At 45.3% G+C, this 26,969-nt stretch overlaps 1 protein-coding gene across 7 annotated transcripts in view; it reads right to left on the bottom strand.

Moving 5' to 3' along the window:
- ZBTB44 (zinc finger and BTB domain containing 44) overlaps nt 1-26,712 on the bottom strand; it is a 41,736-nt gene extending 15,024 nt beyond the window's left edge. For 4 of the 7 annotated variants that reach the window (XM_080567983.1, XM_080567985.1, XM_080567986.1 and 1 more), the window contains exons 1-3: nt 26,544-26,712; nt 6,608-7,677; nt 1,934-2,018 (exon numbers count right to left, since the gene is read on the bottom strand). In XM_080567983.1, the coding sequence (XP_080424109.1) occupies nt 1,934-2,018; nt 6,608-7,625 (1,103 nt within the window). In that variant the 5' untranslated portion in view covers nt 7,626-7,677; nt 26,544-26,712. Of the gene's footprint in view, nt 1-1,933; nt 2,019-2,096; nt 2,206-6,607; nt 7,678-25,303; nt 26,051-26,543 lie in introns of those variants that run through there. The other 3 variants (XM_080567988.1, XM_080567989.1, XM_080567984.1) reach the window with 2 other exon arrangements.
- Between the last annotated feature and the right edge of the window lie 257 nt (nt 26,713-26,969).

The following is a 26,969-nucleotide window of genomic DNA, read 5'->3' as shown; positions in this document are numbered from 1 at the left end:
ATATTTCAATATAAACTTGCATTGTCTAATCACAACTGATTTTGACATTGTGAGAATGTCCACTCATAAAACAATGTACAACCTGGACTTAAACGTAAAGGTCCACTAAAAAGCTAACAAACAGCAAGTGAGGAAGTTTTTCTCCATTTGTATGTTTTGTTGATCACGTTTTCATTTGATTCAGCTAGAGTTACATGTTTGATTATATTAAGAATTCTGTAGTATCTCATTTTACGCACCCAAAACTGTGCACCCGAATTGCTGCACAGAGAATGACAGGCTGTATTTATCTGTTGATATGCCCATCCTGTGCTTGAAATGGGAATTCAGGAGTCCCTTGCTTGAAGGGCTGGCACTGCATTTCACACGTACATATGAAAGAAAACTTCTTATGACTTTGAAAGCCTCATTTTACCCATTTAACTGATTCACAGATTAAGTAAAGTCTTGGAACTTTCATTTGAATTTATAAAATAAATCACTTGGCAGAAAATCTTAATTCTGCAGTCTAAAATTTTCATAAATTCCCATAACTATTAGTTCCCTTACTGTTATATAAACAATGTGCAAACTCTAGTTCATTTTGCTGATGGTTCTGTTATCCTGAGACTAATTAATTTCAAAACTTGAGCATAAGCTAAGGCAAATATTCTTTCTTTTTCAGCATGAAAGAGACCTTTTTGCAGAATTTTTCAGTGTGTTAAAAGGATTTTCTGTATATTGAATTTTCTGTGCAGTTTGGGTGAAGATCTTTAATTTTATGGGAAAATTCTGAAATAATCCACTGCTGAAAACATGTATGCCACTTGATTTTAGAATTACAGCTTTAAAAAAGGAAGGGATTAGTTCTAATGCAACATGTGCTCCTACTACCAATTCAAACCCAAAGTGCTGGTTATTATTTTTACACTAAGATTTTCTAGCAGATGGATAAAATCTTCTCTGTCATACAAAATCTTTTATAGGCAGTTATTTTCTCTTCAAATTTAATCCTACAATGGGACAGGTTTCAGATGGAAATGGCAGGAAAGATTTTATGAGCTATGAAAACGCAGCTCTTCATAGTTATCTCTACAGGGAGTTTCACTTGACACAGTTTCTGGAACAACTCCCAAAGATTCACACTTCTTCCTCAGACCCACTTGTCTAACAAAACACTATGCAAAAGCTAGCTTGTCAATACTTTAAAACTTTTCCTGAGGAACAGAATAGCTATCTATACACCATACTTGACACATACCACAAAAGCAAAGAAATAAAAGTCAAACTGATTGCGTGCACCCTTGTAAGCACCTTGCAGGTACGTTGCTTTACTCCAACAGAACTACCATATAGCTTTGAGCAAACAGACCCATCTGAGCTCTGCCTTCTTTGCCAGCCTTCCCTTTCAAGGGATTCCCATAATAAAACACTCATCTCAACACAGCAAAAGGCTACTACACGCTTACAATAAACACACAGCGTCTTGGTGAAAAGCTGCATAGAAAGTTTGGGAGAAAAGATATAAGGCTGCTCTGTGGCTTAGGACAACAGTAATGCCAGGGGAAGCCACAACCAGGTATCTCATCTTATTGCTTTTGTGGCTTTACGTCAGCTTCAGCACGCATGCAACCACACCTGTTTCACAACAAAGGCTTTTTTTTTTTTATTTATGAATAAAGAGCAGTGATGAAGAAACAGTAAAAACACGAGTATCTTTCTTCACCAGTGTAGCCTGGAAATAAGACAGGAAATGAAAAGCAACAAGTAAGCAAATTCTGACTTTCATCACCTACATTCTTCTAAAGCATCTGATCCTTCAGGCACTGATTGTACTTTGATCAACACAGAATTATATGTACAAACAGCTAAACATTCTGGGATTAAGGCTGGGTAGGTTAATTACAACATACCACTTGCTGCAGAACAGTTTGCACACTACATTGGTACATACCGATCATCATCATCTGCATGAGCGTTAGTGCCAGAGGTACTCTGGAGTGTGGGTAATCCCTCCGTAACCCCCTCATCTATTGAGCCTAGGCAAAGAAAAAAGGGCAACTTAATGCAAATACGTGTTCAAAAAGGGTTTGGGGGGGGCAGGTAAATACACATACAGCTTGCTTTCCCAAATCTCGGAGAGACGCTGCTTCCTGGGTGATGAGATATTAAAATTGTCTTGGGAAAATCATTTAGAAAACCCAGAAGCAACGTGTTCCAACTCAATTTCTCCTCTGCACCGATTATCTAGTAAACGGACAACTCAATAAAGGGCAAATATTTGGCACACCTAGAAAATGAAAAGAATCTATGTTAAATGCAGCCAGAGTTTATAAAACACATCCAGTACTAACACCACAAAGCAGAAATGTTACTTTCACCTAAAGCGTATATTTCATCAAATTTCAAGACTTCATGAGCAATACAGTTCAGTTCTGCTACTTTACATGGCTTTCGTGTTCCAAATCTTCCACATACGTTATCTATTCAATTGATAATGCCTTCATTTATTGATAAGATGCTGAGACGGGAAGAGCCCCCTGCGAAATTACAAATGCAACACAAAGGAGCCTAAACATCTGTCTGTACGAGAGATGTATACACCAAACCATTGAGAAATTTTGTTCAGAGCACCAACATTTAGACAAGTGGGTTTCAGAAACAGAATCTAAGGTAAATGCAGCACTAAACCAAACCTTTACGACTTCATTCACCTGATGCGCCTGTTGCTCAGACAGGCCTCTCTCACCACCACTTGGAGTCTGGCATTCAAACCTTGTTTAGGCAAACTGAGCAAGGACATTTGGGCCTGATGTCACCATAACATAACAGGGAATTTGGCAGCATAGCACTCAAACGTTTCTAAGAACTTGTAGATTCCTCCCCCAAGCATACCCTTTGATAAAAACCATCCTCCGGTTTGGTTACGTGCACCCATTTAGATAAACCGTGTTTTGTTCTCCTGTAAGCTGCGTGCAGGAAGCAGACTGGATCTCCTCACGTTCCTCCTATTCCTCTGACAATGTCTACGTGTGCAATGGAAGATAAGAAAACTAAATGACTGAACTCCACCAAATTTCGAAAGGATCATGGCTGTGGTCATTCCTCTCCAAAACAGAGGTCCCCACACGTATGATCAATAACGTGAAATAACTTGGGAGCGATGCAGAAGAAATTCCATCTTGCCTCCTCTTCCCTCCGTTGAGACAGAACACTAAGCACTGCTCAAACTTTTCTGAAGCCAAGCAGCCTTTGGGTCTCTACCACTGAATCCCTACGAGATGACAACAGACAGGGGAAGGAGATTTCGTTCTCTGCACCTACATTCTGAGAATGAGCACAGCTTAGGACAGTGCTCGGAGCTGCTCTTGCTGCTAGGGTAGACGTAGCTCCAAGACAGAGGTACATGAGCAGTCTGAGTTCGGGAAGCCTTCTCTAAAGCACGCTAGGAAAATAAAGCATCATTAGGTCTACAATGACAAGTGTCAGACAAAATGGAAAACTGAAAAGAAACAAAAGCATGGAAAGAGAAGCAGAAAACATGTTTATTTTATCAAAAAGAATGAGAGTACTGTCTCCAAAAAAGGCTCTCCTCCCTATAAAGGACAGAGTGTTCTACAAAACCTTACTGAAGTAAAAGATTATTGTCTTAAAGTACCCAGTGTTATGGCACCAGTGATGGGAGGAAACGAGCATCTCCAGCAGTTTCAAAATAACACTAATAGAATCAAAAATTTTAATTTTGCCATGAACTGACAAACTATGGTTGGGAGATTTGCAACTATGCAATCTGCGAAGTTACAACAGTTAATCCCATTTCGATTTATCCTTCTTTCTCACGCTACGCTTAACTGAAAGTCTACCAAAAAATAATCCCAATTGCTCCTCGGTTTAATTTAATGCCTTCGCCTCTCAAATGGAAACTGTGTTAATAACTTCTGAAAATATCTTCTCATACATAGCTATTGTTGTTACTGTAATGACTTATTTATCGAGGCCCTGCTTCACATCTCCTTCTGTATTATAAAGTGCCTCCAAATATAATAAATTGCAAATGAATGATTCTGAAATTGTCCAAAGAGTGAAGAAGAGCTTTTTGCAATATCAGAAATAAAGGCAAGAATGCTTTTATACAAATGCACTATAAAACACTGAGATAAATATATGCAATTATACAAGGAAAATATCTTCAGGAAAGAGAAAGCTGTACTTTAACATATCTTTCTGCCTTCATTTGCTGTTCCTATATTACTGCATGAAGAAATACATCTTTGGGAGGTAAAAAGTGCTCTCTGAGCTACAAAGCATGTCTTATCATATATTTGGTACATGGCAACTGTGCAAAAAATGAGAGCATTGTTTCCCTTTATAGGAAAACGTGAATAAAAACTATTATCAGGATAGTTAATAATGTTATGCAAAGACCACCACATATTAATTCAAACATATTCAAGGACAAAGAACAGATTTGCACTTTGAGGATTTGGGGCTGGCTAGTATACTGTTTTTCTCTACGTAGCCCTTTAAGGAAGAACACGCTGTACTAATATCCTCAGTAACAGACATTTCAAGTTTAAACATTATCATCACTAAGATCCTCTGCCCCATGCTGTACAAATGGTCAGCTCCGTGACCTTCGTGGTACAAAAACCAGAATAGGAACTAGAAAATGGAAGATTTTCCAGCAAATGTCATGCAGCTTCCAAACAGAAACCTCTTGAAGATGGATGTGCAAAGCTGCTCGTCAACAGAAATCATTTCACAGCTGAGGAAACTGGCTAAAGCAATCTTCAGCCAGAGGAAGATGCAGCAAGGTGCCTGGGTATTACTTGCAGCATGTTTCAAAAGGAGATTTTATAGCATTGTGGCACCTCTCTTTCTACAACCGATTTCTAATCTCTCATTCTCAGGTCCCAATTCATTCAAACTCATTCTGTGTAGTTTTGCTGACATTTCGAACTCCAAGAGACACCCTCTGAAAACTTCTGTAGATAATATGCTACTCATTTGCAATCTAGTTCATTCATTTGATCTGCTTGGATATGATATTTATAGTTGGTAAAATTCCCTCCTTTCACTTGATACGCTGTTTGTAACTTTCCCTAATCATTATTTGTACTGGTTCGGTTTTGTCTGTGATGGTACAATTACGTTGATGTAATAATTTGCATCTCCGATCACTTGGCCCTGGCAAAGTCTTCCCCAAGTTCCTACTAAAATAAGTTAAAATCTGAGTCAAACTAAACCTGCTTGAACGAGGATCACTTTTCCTGGAAACTGCCCAGCAAGCAAACTGTTGCTTTTAATCTGTGCGCTATTTTGGCAAACTACATCCAAAGATTTAGAGGTCCTTAAGTTAAGTCTGCTCCTCAGAAAAGGCAAACGGCATTGCCTTTGGTAAATAAAACATTTTCATTTGGAAAAAGAATTAGTGACATATGATATCAACACACGAACTCTACAAAATGACGAACAGAAACAACAACATCAAGTCTTAAAGGACTGGCCAAAGGGAAGATATTTTCATTTCTTTTTAGTGAGTATTACCCGAAATACTTTAACAACACAGACCCTATCTACTGCAAACTTAGAATGGCCAGAGCCACTTTCTGCAGAGAAGAAAGTGATACACTGAGCAAAGAAAAAAAGATTATGCAGGCTACTAGGCTACATTTATTTACTTCATTTTAGTTTATTTACTTAATTAACTGACGTAGCCTTTCATGTATACATTATGTGAATGAAGCAGACCAGCACATTCTTCATTCTTACGGTTTTCAAATAAAAAAGGCTTGATTAAAAATCTTTCAGTAAACAAACTCTACCGAACACAGGTCAAGCCACTTAACTGAAGGCAAAATAGCTGACTAGGGCAAAATTTTGGTAATTAAACTAGAAATACTGCAAATTGCTGGCCTTCTGACTTACTAAAAGCCATTCAATACATTATGTGCAAAGAGAAAAAAACAACCTTTAAATATTAGCTATTAATAAGTAACAGCCTGCTAGAAAAACCCAAAACTGGCTTCAAATTGTCCTTCACGGAAAAAGGTTTCTCTCAGCAATTGGCAGCATTTGAAGAAGCAACTTGAGAACCAAGCCCCACAGAAATGGAAAGATTCTCAGTATTATGACTGTGTGGTTTTGCCTTCGTCTGGGACATTAAGATGACAGTGTTCCACCACTTATTTTGCAAATCTTCTTACAAAGGCTCTCTGTCATGGTTATACAAGATTTTATGTCTGATGCAAAGTACCGTTCTGTCCCTCTGTGGCCACAAGCCATAACTCTTTCAGATTTGGTGTTACAGCGTAACTGAGATCGTGCCTTTTGACACTACTGAAAACAGAATTATTTTCCCCAGTCAAGCAACCAGAGGTAAAAAGGGGCTATCAATCTCTTCTGGATAATCAGGAGGTCTACCAGCAGGCCTGCCTTCCTTAGTTGCGTTCCAGTTATTTAAAGAGCTAACTCCCGTCCCTTCACCAGGGCTTATATATAACATTGCATTAAACAGGAAAAAAGAAAAGCAGTTCCACAAAAACAAAACACGAACACATTTCATCCAGTAAAATCACAAGTGCACACGCATGTACTTGTACATCTGTAACCCCAGAAACGGCCATACCTATAGAGGAAGATTGTGGGCTGATCAGGAGATCTTCCTGAACTTGCTCGCTTCCTGGGACCGTCTGCTGATCGCTCAGGGAGCTCTGGGACGCGCTAACAGGCTGCGATACCTCCTCATGAACCTCCTCATCACTTAACCTCTCCACTTTGACACGCACGTCTTCCTCGATCACGAGGGGTGAGCTGGCTTTCGTGCTCTCACACGTCACGTAGTCTGCAATTCTTCGGTTGGACTCCGAGGGCCCGGGCATTTCCAAAGTCCTAGAGTTCTCCACCTGCTTCACCTTCTCAGACTGAAGCCTTCGATCAATTCCAAAAGGAAAAGTCCAGGGAAAAGCTAAGGAGGAGTCTACAGGCTGATTTCTGGACTCCGGGTAAGAAGTTGAAGGATTCAGCACTTGGGGGGAACTCGTTTGCGTGTTACACTTGAGGGGGCTCTCAGGAGACATAACGATGTAGCTTTTGCGCTTTCTTCGTGACTCTCGGCACACGGGAATGGTTCTTTCCACCACGCTGCACTCAGAAGACACCGGAGAAAGGCTGCCGTCTCGCGAAGTGAAGTTGCAGTTTGCGCTGTTCTCCTGGCCTGCATCTAGCACCTTCTCTTGCTGGCTGTTGGGCGTATTCCATAAGATGCTCGACTTCATGAACTCCGAGCACGTGCTGGCAACACTGAACATTTGCATATAGCTGGCCGCGGCCAACACGTCGATAATGTTTTCTGTATTGATGGACAGCGTTGCCGTGTAAGCGTATTCCAGAAGAGGTATAAAACCAGTCACTGTCACATGGTGCAGGTCTAACACGCTCTTGCTCTCGTCTTCTGCTTGCCCGACGAGTTTGGATCGGAAGAAGTCGCTGCAGGCTGCCAAAACCACCTTGTGCGCCCTGAAGATTTTGTCCTGGACGCGAATGGTGATATCACAGAAATGTCCGTCGTTGCGAAGCATGTTCAGCTTGCCAAGCATCTCCTGACTGTGAGCAGGGGAATTATGAGTGAATGTTTTAACACCCATTTTTTCACCTTTCTGCTAGCGTTCCTTCCACATATGAGAGATCACAGGTATCCTGAAACAAAGAGAAGAGCTGTCATTTTCATCTCGGAAAGCAAAAGTGAAGTGGCTTCACTTCAGACCCTGCTTGAAGAAAATGCAGTGGAATCCTCTAGGGCCTGGTTTATTATTTTATTTTTTAGGATCCAGACTGTGCAATGGATTAACCATACAAAAATGCAATTACTCAGTTGTAATTTTCAAAAATGCAGACCAAATTGTTTGCAGTCTATCACTAATATCATCTCCCACATTTCTGCTATTGTCCACTCAGAACAAATTTCCAGCACAGTTTAGAGAAAAACAAGTGCCTGTAGCACTACAAAGAAAGCATTTTTGAAACCATCATCTGTGTAAGAAACCTCTATTTTTTCTTTTCTGGGCTCAGGAAACTATTGCTCATGGCTCTTAAGCCTGAGGGACTTTGTCGAATGATTCTTTTAAGTGGAATAGACGTTTTCTTGGATCCACTTATGAGCGTGCAGGAGCAGGCAAATATCCCAGAGAAGGCATTTAATACCAGAAGTTTTAGAGAAACTACAACATGAATTTTCAGAGGGCAGAGTTCAAGCTAGTAAACACAAAATAATAGTTGCCAATAGCTCTGCTTTACTGCTGTAGTGCAGGTACTGATTGCCTAAAGCTGCTTTTAATAAATAATTTTGGACTAGGATGAGAAGTTATTGAAAATTTCTTCAAAAACACAGTGGATTACAAACCTCAAAGTGAAGTTTGGATTTAAATCAAATAGACACAAATTGATTTTATACATGTGATAAATAATGCAAGTAGTGCAACTTTTTCTTACAAAAAATACACACTGCCTGCTTGGGGATCAATTCTCCTCTATGTGTAGGAACAAATGCAAGTTTTCTGTGCAAGGTCCTGAAGGACTAGAGGGGACCGTCTGTCCCACAGTGCCTGGCAGCTGTAAAGACCATCTCCAAAAGAAAAGAATATATAAAATTGGTTCCCGTGTTTGCTCAAATTGTTTCTGAATTATTCCACCATAGAGGGAAAATAAGCTGTAATGTTACACCTTCTTAGGGCCCCCCAAGCTTCCAAGTAAAGTCTTCTGTGTTCTACATGACTCACGTAATTAACATGATACAGAAACATCATCTGGTAAAGCTGGTGGTTAAACATCAATAACAGAATTGGATCTGATTATTTCCTGGAGTCAGTCAGCTTCTTCGCATCATCCTTTGCCTCTTCCTTACACATACGCAGAACCATACCACGCTTGCAAGTTGTGCATGTGAAGCTTCCCAGATACAGAGCTCACTGTAGTTTGGAACAACTTCCCACCAGTCTCACAAGTCTTAGCACATATTTAAATGGCAGCTGTCAGAGCCTACCCTGTTCGACAGACAACTGCACTCGGCTTCTTGTTGTCCTCTGATTTCACTTTTGATACCGCAAACCCTTTCGCACTGGAAAAACATTTATGCTAGAGAAGAGACTAAGACTTAACACACGTAAAGGCTGAGTGAAACTATAAGTCCATTTGGATTTAAAATGAAATTTCACACTACTGCAGAAGAAGAAGTTAAGCACAAGCAAAACACTCCTCTTCAGCGAAAGAAAACATATCGACCTCAAGAGGCATCTGAAGATCCAGACTGTTTGTTCTCCAGCATGAATCAAATGAAAAGCATATTTAATTGATCTCAGACCAAAACTCTGCAGTAAAATCTTGTAACGGCATATTCTAAAATGGCCTTAGGATAGCCTTCCTGCTGAATTCCCAGTAGCTGCAGCAACTCCTTGGCACATCAGAAGCCCAGAACCCCTGTTCAGGAACTGGCTGCGAAAAGACTATCAAGGACTATCAATAGCGTTATCTAGTATTTAGAAATACCACCGATATATAATGGTAAACAAAGAGAAAAACCTAGGCAAGCGATACTCCCAATACTTGTATGCCCAGAAGACTAATCACAATCATCCTTCTCCATTCATCTCAGTGAGTAATGCTCACAATCCCTCCCGTCTCCGAGAGATCTCTCCTGCTCACCTCCTTCAAACCCTCTTTTGAAGCACTGCTTGTCCTGCTTCCCCCTTCCTGCCTGCCTCTCCCCTCTTCTGGCTTCCTTTCCCCTTTCCCTTTCATCTTCTACTTCCTTGACCTTGATCTGGTTACAGAATTTAAAATAAAATAGCGGAAGGCAGCGCAATAAATTTAAATGAATTTATTACACGAGCGGAGCGCCTGCCATGAACGTGGGACCTTGTTTTGTAGAGTCACTTCCATAGCACGCCTTTGCCCCGTTCCTCGGACACACCGCTGTGCAAACAAGTGGCTCCTACACAGGCTGAAGGATGTATGCATATGCATGTTACTTTCAGTAAAATCGGAAGAGCTGGGCTGGGGAGGGGAAACAATGCCAGTTATTTATAGTTAATAAGGTAGTAAAAATGTCAAATATTTTTAGAAGGTAATTTGAACAGCATGAAAGTATTTTTTCACATGAAAAGATGGGGATGCTAAAGCTCAGACAGGTCCTAAGGCATTCAGCTCTCTTTTTTAAACTTTTAGTGGCACGGGGCACTTTTATAGCTGCCGTAAATCCTAGTGATGAAAGAGGGTAAAGGACTGAGGCATTACAACTCCACCTCAAGTCTTCGGATTGTCAACATTTCAAAATTACTTTATTTTAAGCTTATTTTCAATTAGTAGATATAATCGATAGAAATGATTATTAGATTTACCCTGACAATAACCCAATTATTAGATATACCCCGACAGCAGTTGTTAGATGCTCAGGTATGGGGTACTACATTCAGGAGTGATTAAGAACCAAAGGCAAACTAAACGCACAGTACATCGGGAGCATTTGGGGTCTGGAGATCAAGGTGTGCATGTAAAGTAAGTGATAAATGGGTCGGAGCTGGAAAAGTTGCCTTCAGCTTTAAGCCAAACACCATCAGGGGTTCCGTAAGCAGGTCCTGGGTTGGTGTCAAAGAAATGGGGGCCAGCTTTTCCCTCCCAGCTGCTGGCAGCACGACTCCTCTCTCCCATCCCTAGGCACACACGTCCACCTTGCCCTGTCCCACGCTACAGAAAAGTATTTCAGAGTTCAAGAGAAACAGAAGGAAATTTAAAGATACTTTCAGAAGTTGTTAAAATATTCTCAACGGGACACTTCAGCATGCATCAGAGTTGTTTTTAACTTCGCCTCAGACACTTGCAGCTCGAGCGAATGGTTTTTCCAGCGTGCATTCCCACACTGGAAACGTGTGGGAATTCACAACCTTGCCAAGGCGCTGATCCCAGGACAAGGTGAGAAGTCAGACAAGAGCACTTCAGGACTCCCAGAGAATTTTCTCCACTCCTAGGCAAAAGCAGTTTGAAGGCAAGTGCTACAGAACCAAAGACTTCGTACAATTAGTTTGAACATTAATTCAGGTCTGGGTGTTTTTTAAGCCTACAAGCACTAATGTAGACCTGACCTTTAAGTAGTCAGAGCAACTTAGCTCATTCTTACTGTGTCAAGGCTAACAAAAAACAAGTTTTACCAAGTTATCAATTCACATACGCTGTTTTGTGACGACGATTAAACATACAGCAAGCTTCTGTGCTTAGAAGCAGTAAATATGAAATTCTATGCTATGCCCTGTAAATGGAAAAGAAATGGTAATGGTTGAAAAATTTGGCTTATGTGGCCTGCCAGTTCCACATACGCAAAAGTTGCTTCTTCGCCTCCTGACTAGCACTATGACTCAAAGCAGTGTTTTTAAAACATAGTACCTGGAATGGTCTTGGTTTTTCTTTGAACAAGTCAGTGAAGCACACTCAAAGAACTGTTCGCATTCAGTTTCTGACTTGGCTACATCATTCTACAACTCATTTTTAGCACCACAAAGCTACCGCCCCACCTTTAAACTCTGCGTCCTGACCTGAGGACACTGACAGAATATGAAGACAACTTCTGTGAATACTAAAACCGACTGACTTCAGGTATGTAAATGCCATGTTGGCTCCAGTGCCAAAATGCACAGGAAATTCCCACCCTCCTGCTCCCCAGCCCCTCATTCCTTGAACTTTGAAGCCATGGTGTAAATGGGATCACTACAGCTACCTTTGGGGAAATTTACTCATAACCCAGACCGCTTCTTGGCCACTGGTTACAGCACCATCTCATACGCAGTGGCAGCAGCCCGGGGATCTTCTGTGGGGAGAAATGCGTGAACTGGAAAGTCTCCAAGGGCTGAACTAGGAGCACTGCCCAACTGCACCCTTACCTAAAATATTAGGCTGCTAACATAACTTTCACAACACACCTCATCTCTATTTCTTCTGTGTTCAAGAGGTAGCAATTGGCTGCTCTGAGACACAGAGGTACAAAACCAGGATCTGCCAACATCCCACTCCGCTGCACAGGTACCAGCACCCCGTTCTCCCTCAAAGCATCTCCCTGGTTAGTATAATTAAGCTTATAATTGAGTTAGAACAACTGCTCTGAGTGTGTACTTAACTTCCAAGTTTGCTGTTTCTATTTCAGCCTTGAAACACTTGTGTATCTAAACACACATCTGTTTCCCCCAACAACACCAGCTGGCCTATTAAAAGGTACTATCTCCCACTACAAATCTTGCCTTGCTTCATTTGACAAAACTGCTGGCTGGAGCTCACAAACCGTTCCCATTTCAAATGAATCAACAGTGCTTTCTAAACTTTGTTTAAAACAGTATTTTAGGTCAGCAAACCTAGTTTGAACTCAGCCTGCCATCGCCAAGCCTAGCGGTATTTATGAGAAGAGAAGGCAAACACAAGGTTCCTTTGCTCAAAATTACGTCAATGCACAGCATTCACTTTGGTGTCCTGGAATCTGTGGAATGCAAACCTGTAACCTTTAGCTGCAGCGGGTGAGCAGGCCAGGGAAATGAACCATCCAGAGAAGCACGCAGTGGTTCTGAACTCCAATTTCCTCTAGGATAGCATACTTCAAATTGTAAGCGCACAAAGGAGCTGGTGTTAAATTAGTTACTTCATAAACACAGCGGTTGCGTTAAAACATGAAATAAATGCTGAGCTGCAGTCTATAAACGGAGTCTGAGGGGATACTGCTAGCCTGCAAAAGCCGCGACAGCATCCAGGCCTGGGGCTGACCCGGCCCTCGGTCTCTGGGCCTGGCACCAGGCCTTTCTTCCCCAAACCCTTCCCACTTGACTACCCCAAGACACTGAAATTCCTCAGGCATCCTCTTCCTCCCAGCTTCACAGAAGAGGACGATTTTGAGGTGTTTTCCTTTGTAAGGAGTCTGCGGGGAGCTTCTGTTCTTGGACAGGGCTCCCCGGCAGGTTTGGCAGGCCTCCTGGAGGAGCGCTGTGTGCACAGCCCTGCTTCAGAGCGGAGAATTGCTGACAGCGAGGTACAAAACTCTGGAAAGCTCCACCTGGGAGCTTTAATTGTAGAGTAATTCCACATTCGAAGCTGAAGCCTAGAAATGCTGCAATCCATCTATTTATTGTTAGCAGTAATATTCCCTTTCACAGCAGAACACAGACGAAAGTATGTTTTTCTTTTTGTACACTCTCCACAAGTACTGCATTTGATAATGCCATTTCTTTCGTAAAGAAGTGGTTTCGGCTCACCACTTCTGACAACCTCATAGAGGTTTTGAGGCCATTGACTCCATCTACAATTACTGTTGTTTATAAAAAGCATTTCTTAGCTTCTCTGTATTCACAGAGAAGTTTACACCTATATATTGCCACTTCATCTTTTTTCTTTTTTCTTTTTTTGAAGGAATCCTTTCCAAATATGCTATGGCGGCAAGTTGCTTCCCAAACAGTCACCTCTTCCTCTGAAAAAAGCCCAGCAGAGACTTTCCAAAGGAAGACCTTCCCGAATTTCAACTACATACCACCAGGCGTTGGCACAGAGGGTGGCAGGAAGTATTTCAGAAGTCACATTCATAGAGGTGGACTAAAACACCAGCAGTCAACAGCTGCACACAAATAATTCTACGCTGATTCAAGCCTATGTAAACAGCCTACATAATTTTCAGATTAAAGATGAACTCCACGCACCCAGGCCTGTTTAACACTTGTGAAAGCCACGTTATGGCAATGAACACTACCACCAACCCCATGTCTTCAACAAATCAGTAAGGATCCAGCTAAGCTCCTCACAAATCCTGTAACATCTGAGTCTTACAAAGCCTAAGGACCAAGGCTGCAACCCCATCACAATAATTTGCTGAAAAGATTTGCACATCTGGAAATCCTGAGCTGTGCCAGGACTTGATAACTTTACTTGCTTGGCACCAACCAAGGTACGTCTCTTCAGTACAGGATACTGAAATGCAGGTGCAAAAGCACTCATTATTCCTTTACTGTAAGTTCACTAACAGACTAGAAATAGTATTTATCTGCAAAGCACAAGGAGGAAAAGCACCTGATAGCTCCTCTACCCAAATAATTACTTGGAAACATGAAGTGCCCACAAAATATCTGTTTCATATTCCTAGCACATCCCTTAAGTTTTCTCAAAATTATAAGAATGGAAAAGCTGTAATGTAACATGCCATGAGAACAGAGAAGTTGTCTGAGGGCATGGCAAAATCTCTGATGGCAGTTACAGCACTGACTCACATTATCACTGCTATTGAAAACATTAATCTTTAATGTGGATAGGAAAAAAACAACAGATGACAGAAAAGTAGATTTGCGTGACACAAAGCTGGTAGGTGCATTTTAATTCTCAGAGCTGCTGAAAGCATTGAGACCAGTGCTGGGGTGCCAGAAACAGCAGTTTATTCTACAAACCAGTTTTTATTGTAAATTGAGATGGTAGGTCAGCTGCAACAGAACAGTTCTGAGAGGATAAAATTAGAAAACATTTACATATACATTCTGAAGGAAATTTGAGCGCATAATTTTTGAAGTAACAACAGACGCCTTTCCCCTCACTTGTGACAGCAGAGTACAGACTATCTTAGGTTTGCATGACTGGAACTTCAGCTTCGAGTTCAACTTAAGAGGGTGCTGATACTCCTCCTCTGTAGGATGCCACGGCTCCCACTCATTTATCACCCTTGCAGTTTATCATTCAAAACCCAGGTACTGTTTTTGGCAACCATGCTTTAATTGCTGTTGTTTCTAATCCATCCAATTTACTCTTGAGGTACATTACCAAACAAGAGGGAAAATGAGCAAAACATCCACCTCTTCAGGATTTGTTTTAACTCTTTATACATGCATCAAGGTGTAAGCTTTGACCAGAAACCAGTGCTGCTGCCAAATGCACTGAACTTGAGCTCTCCATGTCCTGGAACATGCGGTTTACTCTGTGGTGAGGAGACTGATACACAACTTGTATGAAGCTAACAAAAGGACTCACATTTCTGTGCAAATTGCTACAAATAATTTTAAAAAAATTCTCATCTCTCTCCTCAGTTTTTGTCAATGAGAGCCCAGGGCCTGCTCGCCAAAATCTTTCGTCACCCTTATTCAGCACCTGGTAGTGGGTTCCAAAGTTTTGGCTGAGCAGGGCATGCTCCTGCCACGTTCTGTCAATGTCCATGCTCTGTCAAAGCTCCAGGAGCCCGTCCCTTAACTGCCACTGCTCCCAGAAGCGTCCCCTTAGCACGGCTGTCTTGACTCAGAGCTGATCTGAACAGAACTGAAGGGGCCTGCGAGAGAAGCCAAAGCATCTTGTTAGGGACCCAGGTAACACGGTCTTACCAAACCTCCCCATGAGGCGGGATGGGAAAGGCACTGCTTTTGCAATCTACCTCTGCTCGTTCCTCTTACATGGTTTCAGCCTTGTTCGCCAGAAGACGTGCAGTTTGCTATTCTGTTTCTTCCTCAGTTTTGCAGAAGTTTTTTTTTTTTTTTTTTTTTTTTTACACCCTGGATATTTAACAACTAAACAGCACAATACCTTCTGTTAAAGCAATACAAACCAAGAATAAAGGGGATATATTTACTTGGTTCCAAACATTTCAGTTTTACTGGTTCTAAACAATGCTCCAAGCAAAAAGCGTACAGAAGCCAGAATGAGAGGACCAAAGTCTTCCTCATGCTACAAGACTGCCTCTGCCTGTAAAAGCAGCATGTTTGCTGAATACGTGAAAAAAGCAACGTTTACTGTAATGAAAAACAAGGGAACACGTCTATTGCTTAAATCCCAAGTAATTGAGAATATTCAAAACAACATAAAACACATCACAGAGCTGCTGTTTTTGTAACACAAGGTCTTAACAAAGAAAAGGCTATAAACCATTAGTTAAACCATCATTTTTCAGGAGTTGCTCTTTCTACGCATACTGTGAAGCACAATATGTCTTAATTTTTTTTCCTCTAGATCATTCATTTGCAAAGTCAAGAAGTCGAATGCAAAAATTCAGCCGTCCTATTCCAACAATGTGGCAGGAGATATTAGATAAAGGCAGTCTGGATGCAGGCTGACAGAAAGAAGCAGCCTAAGCAGGAGCCTACATCAGAGCCCAGCACATGGCAGAGGATGGAAATGCAAATACCCGAACGAAGGTGGATCGGTCGATAAAAGTGCCACTATAAACCTTTGAGAATTTCCCGGTGATGAAATGGAACCCGACATGGAACTTACCAATTCGGGCTGACACATCCTCCAGCGTATCCTTTGCAGACTGTATCTGCTCGGAAGCCCCAAACATGTCCTGAAACTCAAAGGAGCTCTATTCCAAGCCCTGCATCTGGCAGAATTAAGAAGTCATCTGTCTGAATGTAACAGATTACAGATGCCAAGGCCACCCTCATTAAGCTTACCAGCAGCCACACACTTGCAACAGACTCTTGTGGAGCTCTGTCTTGTCATTTCCTCGTGAAAGTGACACTTCTAGATTTATTCGTGTCTTTTATCATCCCGTGTATGTGGCCTACAGGAAGCAGCCTACAAGGCTTCCTCCTGACCAGTCTCAAGTTGGCAAGAGGATTTAGTCTTACTGTAAGCCTTTCTTTTTATTTCTACAGAGACACTCTGCTCGTGGCTCGGGCAAAAAGAAAAATGAGTTTTGGTCTCTGCAGCTGACAAACTTACGCCTGCCGTGAGGCAGCTTCACAGCAGATAATAATTTCCCCATTTATCTGTGAATCGGTTAACTGTGGAAGGTGTCACTGAGTTGGACTTCAAGTCACATACAGTGAAATGCAACCTGCTAAATGGTTTCGGTCCCATTGGCTTTGGGCAATGAAAATGAATCTGCACAGCACCGCGAACGGCCGCGGCCAAGAGCAGACCCTTCTGACCGATGGGAGAAGCTGCGAGCTGACAGAAGTTTGTGACCAAAACAGGCTGGGAACCACTGACAGGCAATTGAGAGCTCTGTACGTGGGCACTCACTGTGCTAGATTACTACAGCAAGATTAAAGCATAGCTACAACTCCTAGTCTAGATAAAACTTGGAGATTAAAGATCACGTTGTAGGTGTGTAAAACATGTTACCACTCCTTTCATTAGAAGTGGATCTAAAAATGTTTCCATTAGGCACCGCTCTGTGATTACAAGCATGCAATCTGATATTTTAGTTTTCAAGAAAAGGTGCTAGTGTACTAGGAGAAGAGGCAAGACTGTTCAAAGATTGTCTTATTGTGTGGCACGCACCTGCCAGAAGGCTTGGCAACGTTACCACGGTGTTAATTCAATCTCTCAAATATTTAGTGCCAAAGCTCCGGTTATTTAAAAACATAAAGATGTTTTCGTCTCTCAAAGATCAGCAGTGATATATGATTAGGTGTTTGTATACAACTGCAGAACCTGGCTAAATGAAAACAATATGAGGAAAAGAAGAACGAAAAATAAGAAACCAAACAGAAAAGGAGACACCACCTGTGTTTACTGAAGCTGAAGCATGTCACACTAACTCGATAATGTATTTTTCAGAAAAAAAACAAATGCCACGTAAGATGAGGACTACATTAAAATGTTTGAATAACGTGACATGCAGAATTATTAGCGAAAACGAGGAGATGAATAGACAAACTACAAGTCAGCTAAGGAGCTGGTTAAAAAGAAGTAATTTGTGTATTGAAATGACAGGTTGAAGAATTTACCTGTGAAGTGCCATAAGGACTTGTTTTAGCAATAATCTCCAAGTGTTTCCGTAGAGACACTGGCTCAAAAAAAATGCTGATGAAAAGGCTAAGATGTATCATCAGCACAAAGCGTAAAAACAAACGACTTAACTGGAGTCCTAGGAACAGAAGGAAATTCACTGGAAATCCAACAGTATGAAATTAAAAACCCACCATTATATACTAGGGACCTACTAATAGAGTTGAGCTATAATCTGGAAGCTAATTAGTTAAAAGTGACTTTGGAGAAAGATCTCCATAGCATTTAATTACATTGAGCAGCTAACTGAAAGGCCCACAGAATAACCAGACTATTTTAACATCTCATTTTTTGGTCAGGTGTTTGTCAGGATCTATTTTAGCCTCCCGAAAGCTTCTCAAGAGGATTTTTTGGTGCGTTCTTCCCTGCATGTCTGTTCCTTACCTCGTCTGTAAAGTAAACTATGCTTGGGTCTTCTCAGAGCATTTGACTAAGCCAGACGACATTTCAGACAGCAACACGTACTAGCTAGAACCAACAGGGCATCCATTAAGTGCACTGATCAGCAAGACAGTGCTTAATCTCAGGATCTAATTAAAAGAGGAGATTACAATAATCAGGACAGTACCGGAGCGTGCGCCACACATGAATCGTTGGTCTGACGCCACTGAGTATTTTTTTACGCAAGACCTCGAAGATGAGATGTGCCTTAAAACATTTACAGATACGTGGAGAAGATAGATGTTTTCTTAAAGGACTCCGCACCTTCCCACATCACTGAAGCTTGCTGGCTGCAACAAACCGCACACCTGATGCACCGGCTGAGCTCTTAAAGATGCACCTGGTGGGAGTGGAGAGCAGCAAAACTCGCAGCATTTTGGTGCAGAACGGGTGAAGGGCCTCGGGAACGCAGCCCGGTACAACCCGCTGGCTGCTCCATCCCTAACAACACGCAAGCAACTCCACACATTTTCATAACCTGTGTTGTTTTTTTTTCTTTTTTTTTTTTTTTTTCCAAGTCTTGTCTTCCCAAGCCACGACAGTTTTTCAAGTTTTGGTGTGATCATTTGAAGTCAGCTCTTTCAGAGAACAGAATGTTACCATTCACTACTTCAAAGGACCCAGATTTAACTTGTTGCCTTTTTGAAGCTGCAGTGCAAAGTATAAACTTTATGTGCCTAATATAGCTTTCACATGGTTGAATAAGCAAACTCGATAAATGCCACTTTCCCCAGCCTCCAGCACTTTGAACTTTTCATTGTAGGAATCTCACGTTAGTGCTCCATATAACACATAAAAGTAAATTTTCAGGCTGTACTTAAAACTGAGGCTCATTTAACAACACGGGCAGTAACAGCTAAGAGGTCTTGCTATATATGCAATCATATTTATTTTCTTAATAAAAATTAATGTGCAAACTTCATTAGACGGAATGTATTGTGATATATCACAGATTCATTGCCCTGCAACTGTTTTTTCCACCAGTTCTCTGAAAAAGCCCATGACCAAACTCCTACATTGCCAGTTTTACAACCGTATGCCCTGAAAGCGTGTGCTGGAGATGCTCGTACCACCAGCATACGAGCAAACCTGTTTGTTTTGTTTTTTTTTTTTTTCCTAGAATAAAAGCAACAAATGAATTTGCAGTACCGTCATGCGGGCAAGCCCCAGAACATAATGAGATTGTACCGAGCGGACTGATGTTACATCCCTGAGGCATACATTCAAATTCAACCACTCTTTCCACAATAGCGTCATTTTAATGCGCTCTAAACACTTTCTTCAAAGTTTTCCCCTGCGCTAACTCCGATCCAGTTTGTCCCCGGCTTCCCGGTGTAGACAAGCCGCTGCACGACCTCTTCCCATGCTGCGTAACAAAGCACAAGGCTTCGTTTTCCCCGTCTTGGCGAGGAGCACGAACCAAGACCCAGACACGCCGGTACCTGCGGCCTCGCTGACCTGCGGAGGTCGAGCACTTCTGAGCGTATCGGGCAGGAAGCACTGGGTTCAGCAATTCTTCCGACCGAGCTGCGGGAATACTACTACAGTAGCAGAAAAAATTCAAGTCAAACATTAAATTCTACTAAATACTGTAAATTGCCCCAAAAAATCCATACAGCGCTTTTATTTGTCGCACGGCAGCAACCTTCTAGTCTGAACTAATTCCAGAAAGGTAATTTTTCTTGTTGTACCACGGCTACCCACAGCACTGCAGTCCTTGCTCTCAGAAGCTCTGCAAGCATCTCAACAAACTCTGGAACAACGTACATCAGAGAGTCTGCTCATCCCAATCTCCCTCCCAAATCACTAACAGAAGCCCCAAGCCCTTTTTGGGGGTGCCACGGGAAAGAAGCGGGAAGAAAAATGGCATGGGTTGTGTATCCTCGTGCCAAAATATTCTACTATATTCAAAGATTTTCTTGGTAGCTCTACTGCATTGGATCCACGGAAGAGTCAAAAGGTAAACCAAAAATCTCTGCTTCCTCACACACGTGTACGCCTATTTACAGAACGCTGCCAAGTCTTACAACATGTCTTTGAGGAGAAAAGAGGGCACACGAGGCATGTTTCAGACAGAAGAGAGTCAATTTCAGAGATCACTTTAATTGAGGGCAGGTTGAAAACCACCCTTGGAAAGTAAGCCATCTCTCCTGTTCCTCCAGGACAAAACCTGGGCGCGTTACGCCCCGAGAGCCGCCAGCAGCAACAGGATTTCGGGAGCTGAGGAATCCCTCCTCTCCCCACCCCGGTGCTGTCGCCCCCGAGCACTGCCTCCTACCTGACTGTGTGCGAGGCTTTAATTTTTGTCACTTGCAAATGACAAAGCTGTCGCCTCATTTTGCGGAAACAAACGACTGTAACTGCACATCACAATCATTAGGTTTGTGACAGCCAAATTTGGCTAAGTGCTAGTTTTTACTGGTTCAGCACAAAGCTTACCTGTCAACTCATTTGTTGTTTGAAGTACTCAGTTTTATTACAATAAATGACAGCTTTCCTTCTCCGACTTTAATTTCAGATTAGCAAGGAAGCATTACACCTTAATGAAATACACATTAGCCGTAATAAATTAATTTTTCTGAAGCAGAATGCAAATCTCAGCCCTCCCCGAAGCACGCTAGCCCCGCTCCTGCCAGAAGTACAAGAAGCCAGCGCCGACAAGCAACGCCACGGAAAACCTGCGGAAAGAGCAAAGGGGAGAGAGATCAAGGCGCAGCCGCACGTCGGGCACAATCTCGAGAAGCAAAAAAGGCATCGCCGATCCAGACGGCGTGGCCCAGGGCCAGCTAGTCGGGGTGTCACAGACACAGCAGCAAGCAGCCGCCTTTCAGACGGAAGCGGCTATAAAGAATCCCCAACAAGTTGGAGCAAGGCAGGAATGCGGTTGTGTCATCGCCCTCTTAGCACTGTGTGTACCCTTTATTTTCCTAATGACTCAATTATGCAGGTAAAATTAAATGCCTAAAAGGAGTTCTTCCTGGCCCCGAAAACTCAAAATCCCGGTGTTTACCCACAAAGCTGCCGTCAGGTGAGCAGCGGCAACGGTGGCTCTCTCGCTTTCTTGCCTTGTATGGCCAAACCTGGGCTGGAAGAACCAACCGCATGGTTCAGGCTGGGAATAACGAGTTTTGTGGATTTTGTTTTGATTGCTTTTTTTTTTTTTTAAGCCTCCAGCATCTTTATTAACATCTCACAGAAACCTCTTGGAGTACGTCTTTCTTAACGTGGGTATATAGCCACGAAAAAGAAGCGACAACAACAAAACAAACAACAAAAGCTGAAAGAACTTTAGAAACTACTGGACCCGCAGAGCTCTAACACCACATAAATATCCGTCCCTAACGTGGGACCAACACTCACCATAAGCACCAGGCATCTCCAGGGCTCCTGGGTCTCTGTAGGACACATCTTAACGCTTCCAAAACCCAGCAACAGACTCAGCTGTGGCAAGTACCCACCATGAATTCACTTCTTCCGTTAGGTACTCTCGGTGATGCCCAAATGCACTCTACCACCTGTAGTTACGCCTACAAACCAACATCTTCTCGACTATCCCTAACTGTATCTCCAGCTAAACAGCTCTCGGCACAATGATGATGTTCAGTTGTGCTTCTGAACACAAAACACTACGCACATTTATAGCATTATCACAGATGAGCTACAAAATACCCTTTATGAGAAAGCCTCTTACTGCTCTGGAAAAAGCTGCCTTTATTCAACCTTCTTGGGTAGAGCAGGCAAACAAATGTTGTGGTCGAATCACCTCAAAAACAACATAGCAGACCTCAAAGGAAAAAAAAAAAGGTGATGTAGAACAGCCTCCGCAGCCAGAGGTACTAAATAGCCTGGGACAATTCAGCTGGGGGGGGAACAAAGAGAAAACCGAGAGCAGAGATCTATACAATTGCAAATGAGAAGGTGACTGGCAAAAAAGATTCTTTATTCTTTCTCGTGCTACAAAAACTAGGCGGCACTCAATGAAATTACCGTGCACCGGGTTTAAAAAAAAAAACGCAACAGGAAATCTGGTTTCGCGCAGTTTGTGGAATTCGTTGCACAGCACACTGCAGAAGCTGGAGGTACAAACTGCTCGGAAGGTTTAGGCAAATCCGCAGATGACGGGTCCAAGAGGCACAAGTAAACAGATTGTCTGCACGCACCCTCCAGCTCAGGCCGCCTCTAAATCCTCCGCCGCTGGTAGACGCGCTGAGGGACGCTTACTGCGTCACCTACGTCTGCTCTGCTACTTTCCCCCTAATGATTTACTTCTGGCCACTGCCACCGACCACACGCCGAGCTCCACGCGTCCTGCAGCCCTTATTATCCCGGCCCTCCCGCGCTCTGATAAACCTGTTTGTCTGAAATAATTATTTCCCCGGCTCTAAATTGGAATATATTAAAAACACGCCGTCTACAAATAAAGCGCGGTTTAAGTCACTTCCTTAAATTGATTAAATGGAAATAAAGAGCTAAATTAAATTCCCGGCCTCCACAACTCCTCCCTCCCCATCACACACGTGAATGCCATTTTACCAGGTTTGCAGCTCGCTCCCTGCCACCACCATTTCATTTGTGCACCTTCTGCAGAGCAGCACCAGACATTTGTTTTCACCCCGTGGAACCATTAGAAGGATCAATGTGACCTCCGAAGGAAGGTAAGAGGAACGGACTCCCGTGTTTACTTAGCAGTAAGTACACAACTATTTAATTAGATCTATTTGCTAAAAACTGCATCTTTCAAGGCAACAGCAGCGACCGCAAAGCGAGGAGCTTCGACTTGCTACATAAACCAGTTTTCAGGGCTTTTTTTGCTGCTTAACACTGCTGGAACAGCAATGGCCCCTCTCAAAGCGCTGCCACAGGTGAAGGCACATTTCCCACCCAGCTCCGTTCCTCTGTCAGAGCACCGAGTAAGCGAGCTGCTGCCCCTCTGCAGCCACGCAACTCCAAGACTGATGTCATATTTCCAGCGACAGACTCGACGCGCTCCGCGACCGTAGCGTTTAATTTCGGAGTCAGCGCTTGACACGTTGAAGTATTTGGAATTCCTGAAGTCTGGCTGCCTGCACAGTTGCATAATTTGAGCAGGGATAACCTACTTCTAACCAGGCAAGAGAGATGTATGTCAACAGACAATCCCTTCTGCGTCAAGGGACATCTCCTTCCTCGCCACGTACCTGCAAAAGCATCGCTCGCCGGTTTGTCAGTTTGGTTTTCTTCTCGTTTAAGCAGGGAATTACGACGCCAAGAAAAAAAATTGAAGTTACACATATCACCACAGCTTGTTGCAGAAACAGACATCCCCAAAGATCGCAGAAACAGACATCCCCAAAGATCGTTGAAAAATAAAGTTTATCAGATGCAACGGACAGCACCACTGAAGCGCCAGATGAGAAGGAAGCAACACGAGGGCAAAGGACCCGAGGTCTCCTTATCGGCGACAGGTGAGTGGTGTTTGTGCAACCTCGCCTTACGGCAGACATCACACAGCTACGAAGGACCCAAAAAGAGAGAGCCTCCTTCAAACGGGTCACGGGACAGAACCAAAAATAATGCTGGGCCACTTGTTCAGCTTCACACGCAGGGGAAGCTGTGCTTGCTTTTGATCCTCTTGGCAACCAGCTGACCAGCCCCTCAGAGCAGCACACATTTGCAACAGACACCACAGAACGAAACCACCCCTTTTAGAAGTTGCCAGAGTTTATGATTAACCTCCTGTTGCAACAAACATGGCAAGGATTCAGTTTCACTTGCCGACTACTGCTGTTACGTATTACGGAAGAAATACATAAAGGCTCTCGCCCCCCCCCCAAAGCTCCCGGTCACAACGAGAAGAGTTCTCTCACCCCGTAAACAAAAACCGGTGGGAAAGCTCCTGGGTGGGAAAGCAAGCGCGAGCCTCCCCTCCTCGCCAGCTAGCATCCGTGCAGCACCCACCTGGGGAGGTGGAAGGAGGGCGAGAAATTCCCTTCCCCTGGAAAGGGACTGCTCCGAGTGTTCGCACCAATTAAAGCTTCAGATTAAAACCAGCTGTTTAAATAGAAGGAGTCCCCCGGGAGACGCGCTTACAGCATTATAGCCAGTTTCTGGTATAAACAGCTTTACATCAACGGGAGCGTTTACGTTGGTAGAGCGGCATCTCGGCCCGCAGGTTAACGCTTGTTCAGCTCCGTCTTCTTAAACGGGAGCACTTAAACCCAGGCAAGGTCTCCAAGAGCATCACAGCCCGGATCCGCGTTACGCGCGGACATCGCGCTGCACGAAGAGAGCTCAGTGGCAGAAGAACGGCACAGCACATCTGGGATGCCCTGCAAGACCCCGGGACGCCAGCCTGTGAGCCTCCGAAGCAAAGCCATCCCTCCCCGGTGCCACCTCGCGGGGCAGTACCACGAGCGTGACCCGCACGTGGCAAACAACACGCCACCCGGTCTGCCAAACGTGCAGCTCGAAAGCAGGAGGCACCTCGGGGGGGGGGGGGCAACTCCTCCACCTAAATAAAGGCTAAGAGCACCCGGCACCCAAAGGGCAAGTGAGATTCAAATTAAAAAACAAGGAAAAAGGGAAAGCGCCATGCCAGGCAGGAGACACACAGAGAAAAGGCAGGGGCAAACACCTAGGTGGGAAAGCGGAGAAATTTCCCACGTGGGTAGGGCAAACCTAGGACGTCATGCGAGGAGAATAACGAAAGCGGGAGGCTTCTAGAAACACACGAGAAAGATTCTGAGCTGGATGAGAACGGGAGGCTGACAAGATCAGGGAACTTCCAAATTACAGGTACGGCTGGAAAAGAGAAATCCAATGAATTTCAGACCAGTGGTTTCCAGCTTGGGATCTGCAGGCACCCAGGCAGCACACAGCCTGCTTCCAAGCGGCCTCTGGGAGAGCGAACGGCAGAGAAAACCCCCGGCAGCCATGAAGCGCAGGGTAAGAAGAGGTGACCCCTCTGGCACGTGTAGCGAGGAAGTACCACGCTCCGGGGGCAGGCGCCAAAACAGCTGCCGCCGGGTGTCTGCGGGGACACAGGAGACATGGAAGGACACGCAGGGGAAGCCTGCTGCCTGGGAGCGCGCAGGAGAAACACCTGCGCCCTGAAAGCTACCTGCGAAATGCCGCCCGTTCCTCTCCTGGCGTGTGCAAAACGGGCACGACACGGGATGCGCCAGCAGCTTTCGGTAGACAGGCGACGCGATGCCCGTTGCACAAGGCCCTGGAGACAGACCCTCCCTCACCAGCAGGAATAACGAGCTCCGCAGAGATGGCAGAGCCGTCTCCCAGCTTCGGTGGGAGAGAGACATGCCTGCCTGCTTGGGTGGGAAGCCTCAGCGGCTTCCTGCGGGCAGCAAGAAGCCTCCCGGGGTGCCCGCGCTTAAGCGGGCCGCGGCGGTCAAGCACGGAGGCATTCCCCAGCACAACCTGCGTACGGAAAAAGCATAAAAGGCGTTTGGGAAGGCAGCGGTGCCCTGCTCGGGGCGCGCACGCCTATAGGCGAGGAGGCGACAGCTCTGGCGAGGCGGGAGCGCGGCGCGTGCCCCCCCCCAGCTCCCGCGTGTGCCGGTGTTTACGTGCCCGCGGTGTTTATGTGTGCGTGGGGCAGGCCGCAGCCAAAATAACCCGGGACGGGCGGAGGGGGGGAGGCAGGTGAGAGCCGCACCGAGACCCCGGCGGGTGGGCAGCGGGGTGCTGCGGGGAGGGGGGGCAATGACGGGGCAGGGGGCTCTGCCTCGCAGCCTGGGGGCTCCCCTTCCTCCATAAACACACACGGGGGAGGAAGAAATAAATAAATAAATCAACAGACAAACAAACAAATAAATAAATAAAAGCAGCGGCAGGAGGCACAACTTCCCCAGCTGCTGCTTGCCCCGGGGGGGGTGTGTGTGTGTGTGGGTCTTACAGGCCTGGAGGGGGCTTTGGCAGGGCTGGGGGGGGGACATGGGGGGGCTCTGACAGACCTGGGGGGGGGGGGGGGCGGGGGGGCTGAGGGAAGCACAGGGGGATCCCACAGGCCGGGGGGGGGGGCACGGGGGGCTCTGAAAGGCCTGGGGGGGTACAGAAGGGCCCTGAGGGGGCTGGGGGGCACAGAGGGGCTCTGAGGGGGCTGGGGGGGGACAGGAGGCTCTGTCAGGCCCGGGGGGGGCACAGCCAGGTCCAGGCCAGGCGCTGCCCCCCCCTTTCATCCCCCCCCCCGCCCCGTCCCCACGCGGCGCTGCGGGGGGGCGCTGCCGGGGGCGGACCCGCGGTGCAGCAGCCAAAGCCCTCCCCCGGCGCCCGTTGGTTCCCCCCCCCCCACCTCCGTTCCCCCCCCCCCACCATCCCCGTTCCCCCCCCCCACCCCCCGTTACCTGCGGGGCCCGGGAGGAGGCCGAGCCCCCTACCGCGCCTGGGCCATGGCGGGGCGGCGGCGGCGGCAGGAGGAGGAGGAGGAGGAAGGGGGGGGGGGGGGGGGGCGGGAGGAAGGCGCCGCCGCCGCCGCCTCCCCCTCAGGCGTTGTGGGGGGGGGGGGGGAGCGAGGAGGGGGGGGGGGCGGCGGCGCGCGCGGGCTCGGCGCGAGGAGGGAGGGAGGGAGGGGGAGGAGGGGGCGCGGGGCGCGGGGCGCCGTGTTTGTGTCCCACAGTGCTCCGCGCGGGGCAGGCCGGGGGGCGGGGCCACGGGGAGGGGGCGGGGCTACGGGGAGGGGGCGGGGCTACGGGGAGGGGGCGGGGCTACGGGAGGGGAGGGAGGGGGGAGGGGGGAGGGAGGGAGAGGGCGCAGGCGCGGGGAGGGGAGGG

The sequence above is a fragment of the Anser brachyrhynchus genome (genome assembly GCF_964034855.1).
Source record: "Anser brachyrhynchus genome assembly, chromosome: 25".
Taxonomy (NCBI): domain Eukaryota; kingdom Metazoa; phylum Chordata; class Aves; order Anseriformes; family Anatidae; genus Anser; species Anser brachyrhynchus.
This window is presented reverse-complemented; position numbering and strand designations above follow the sequence as displayed.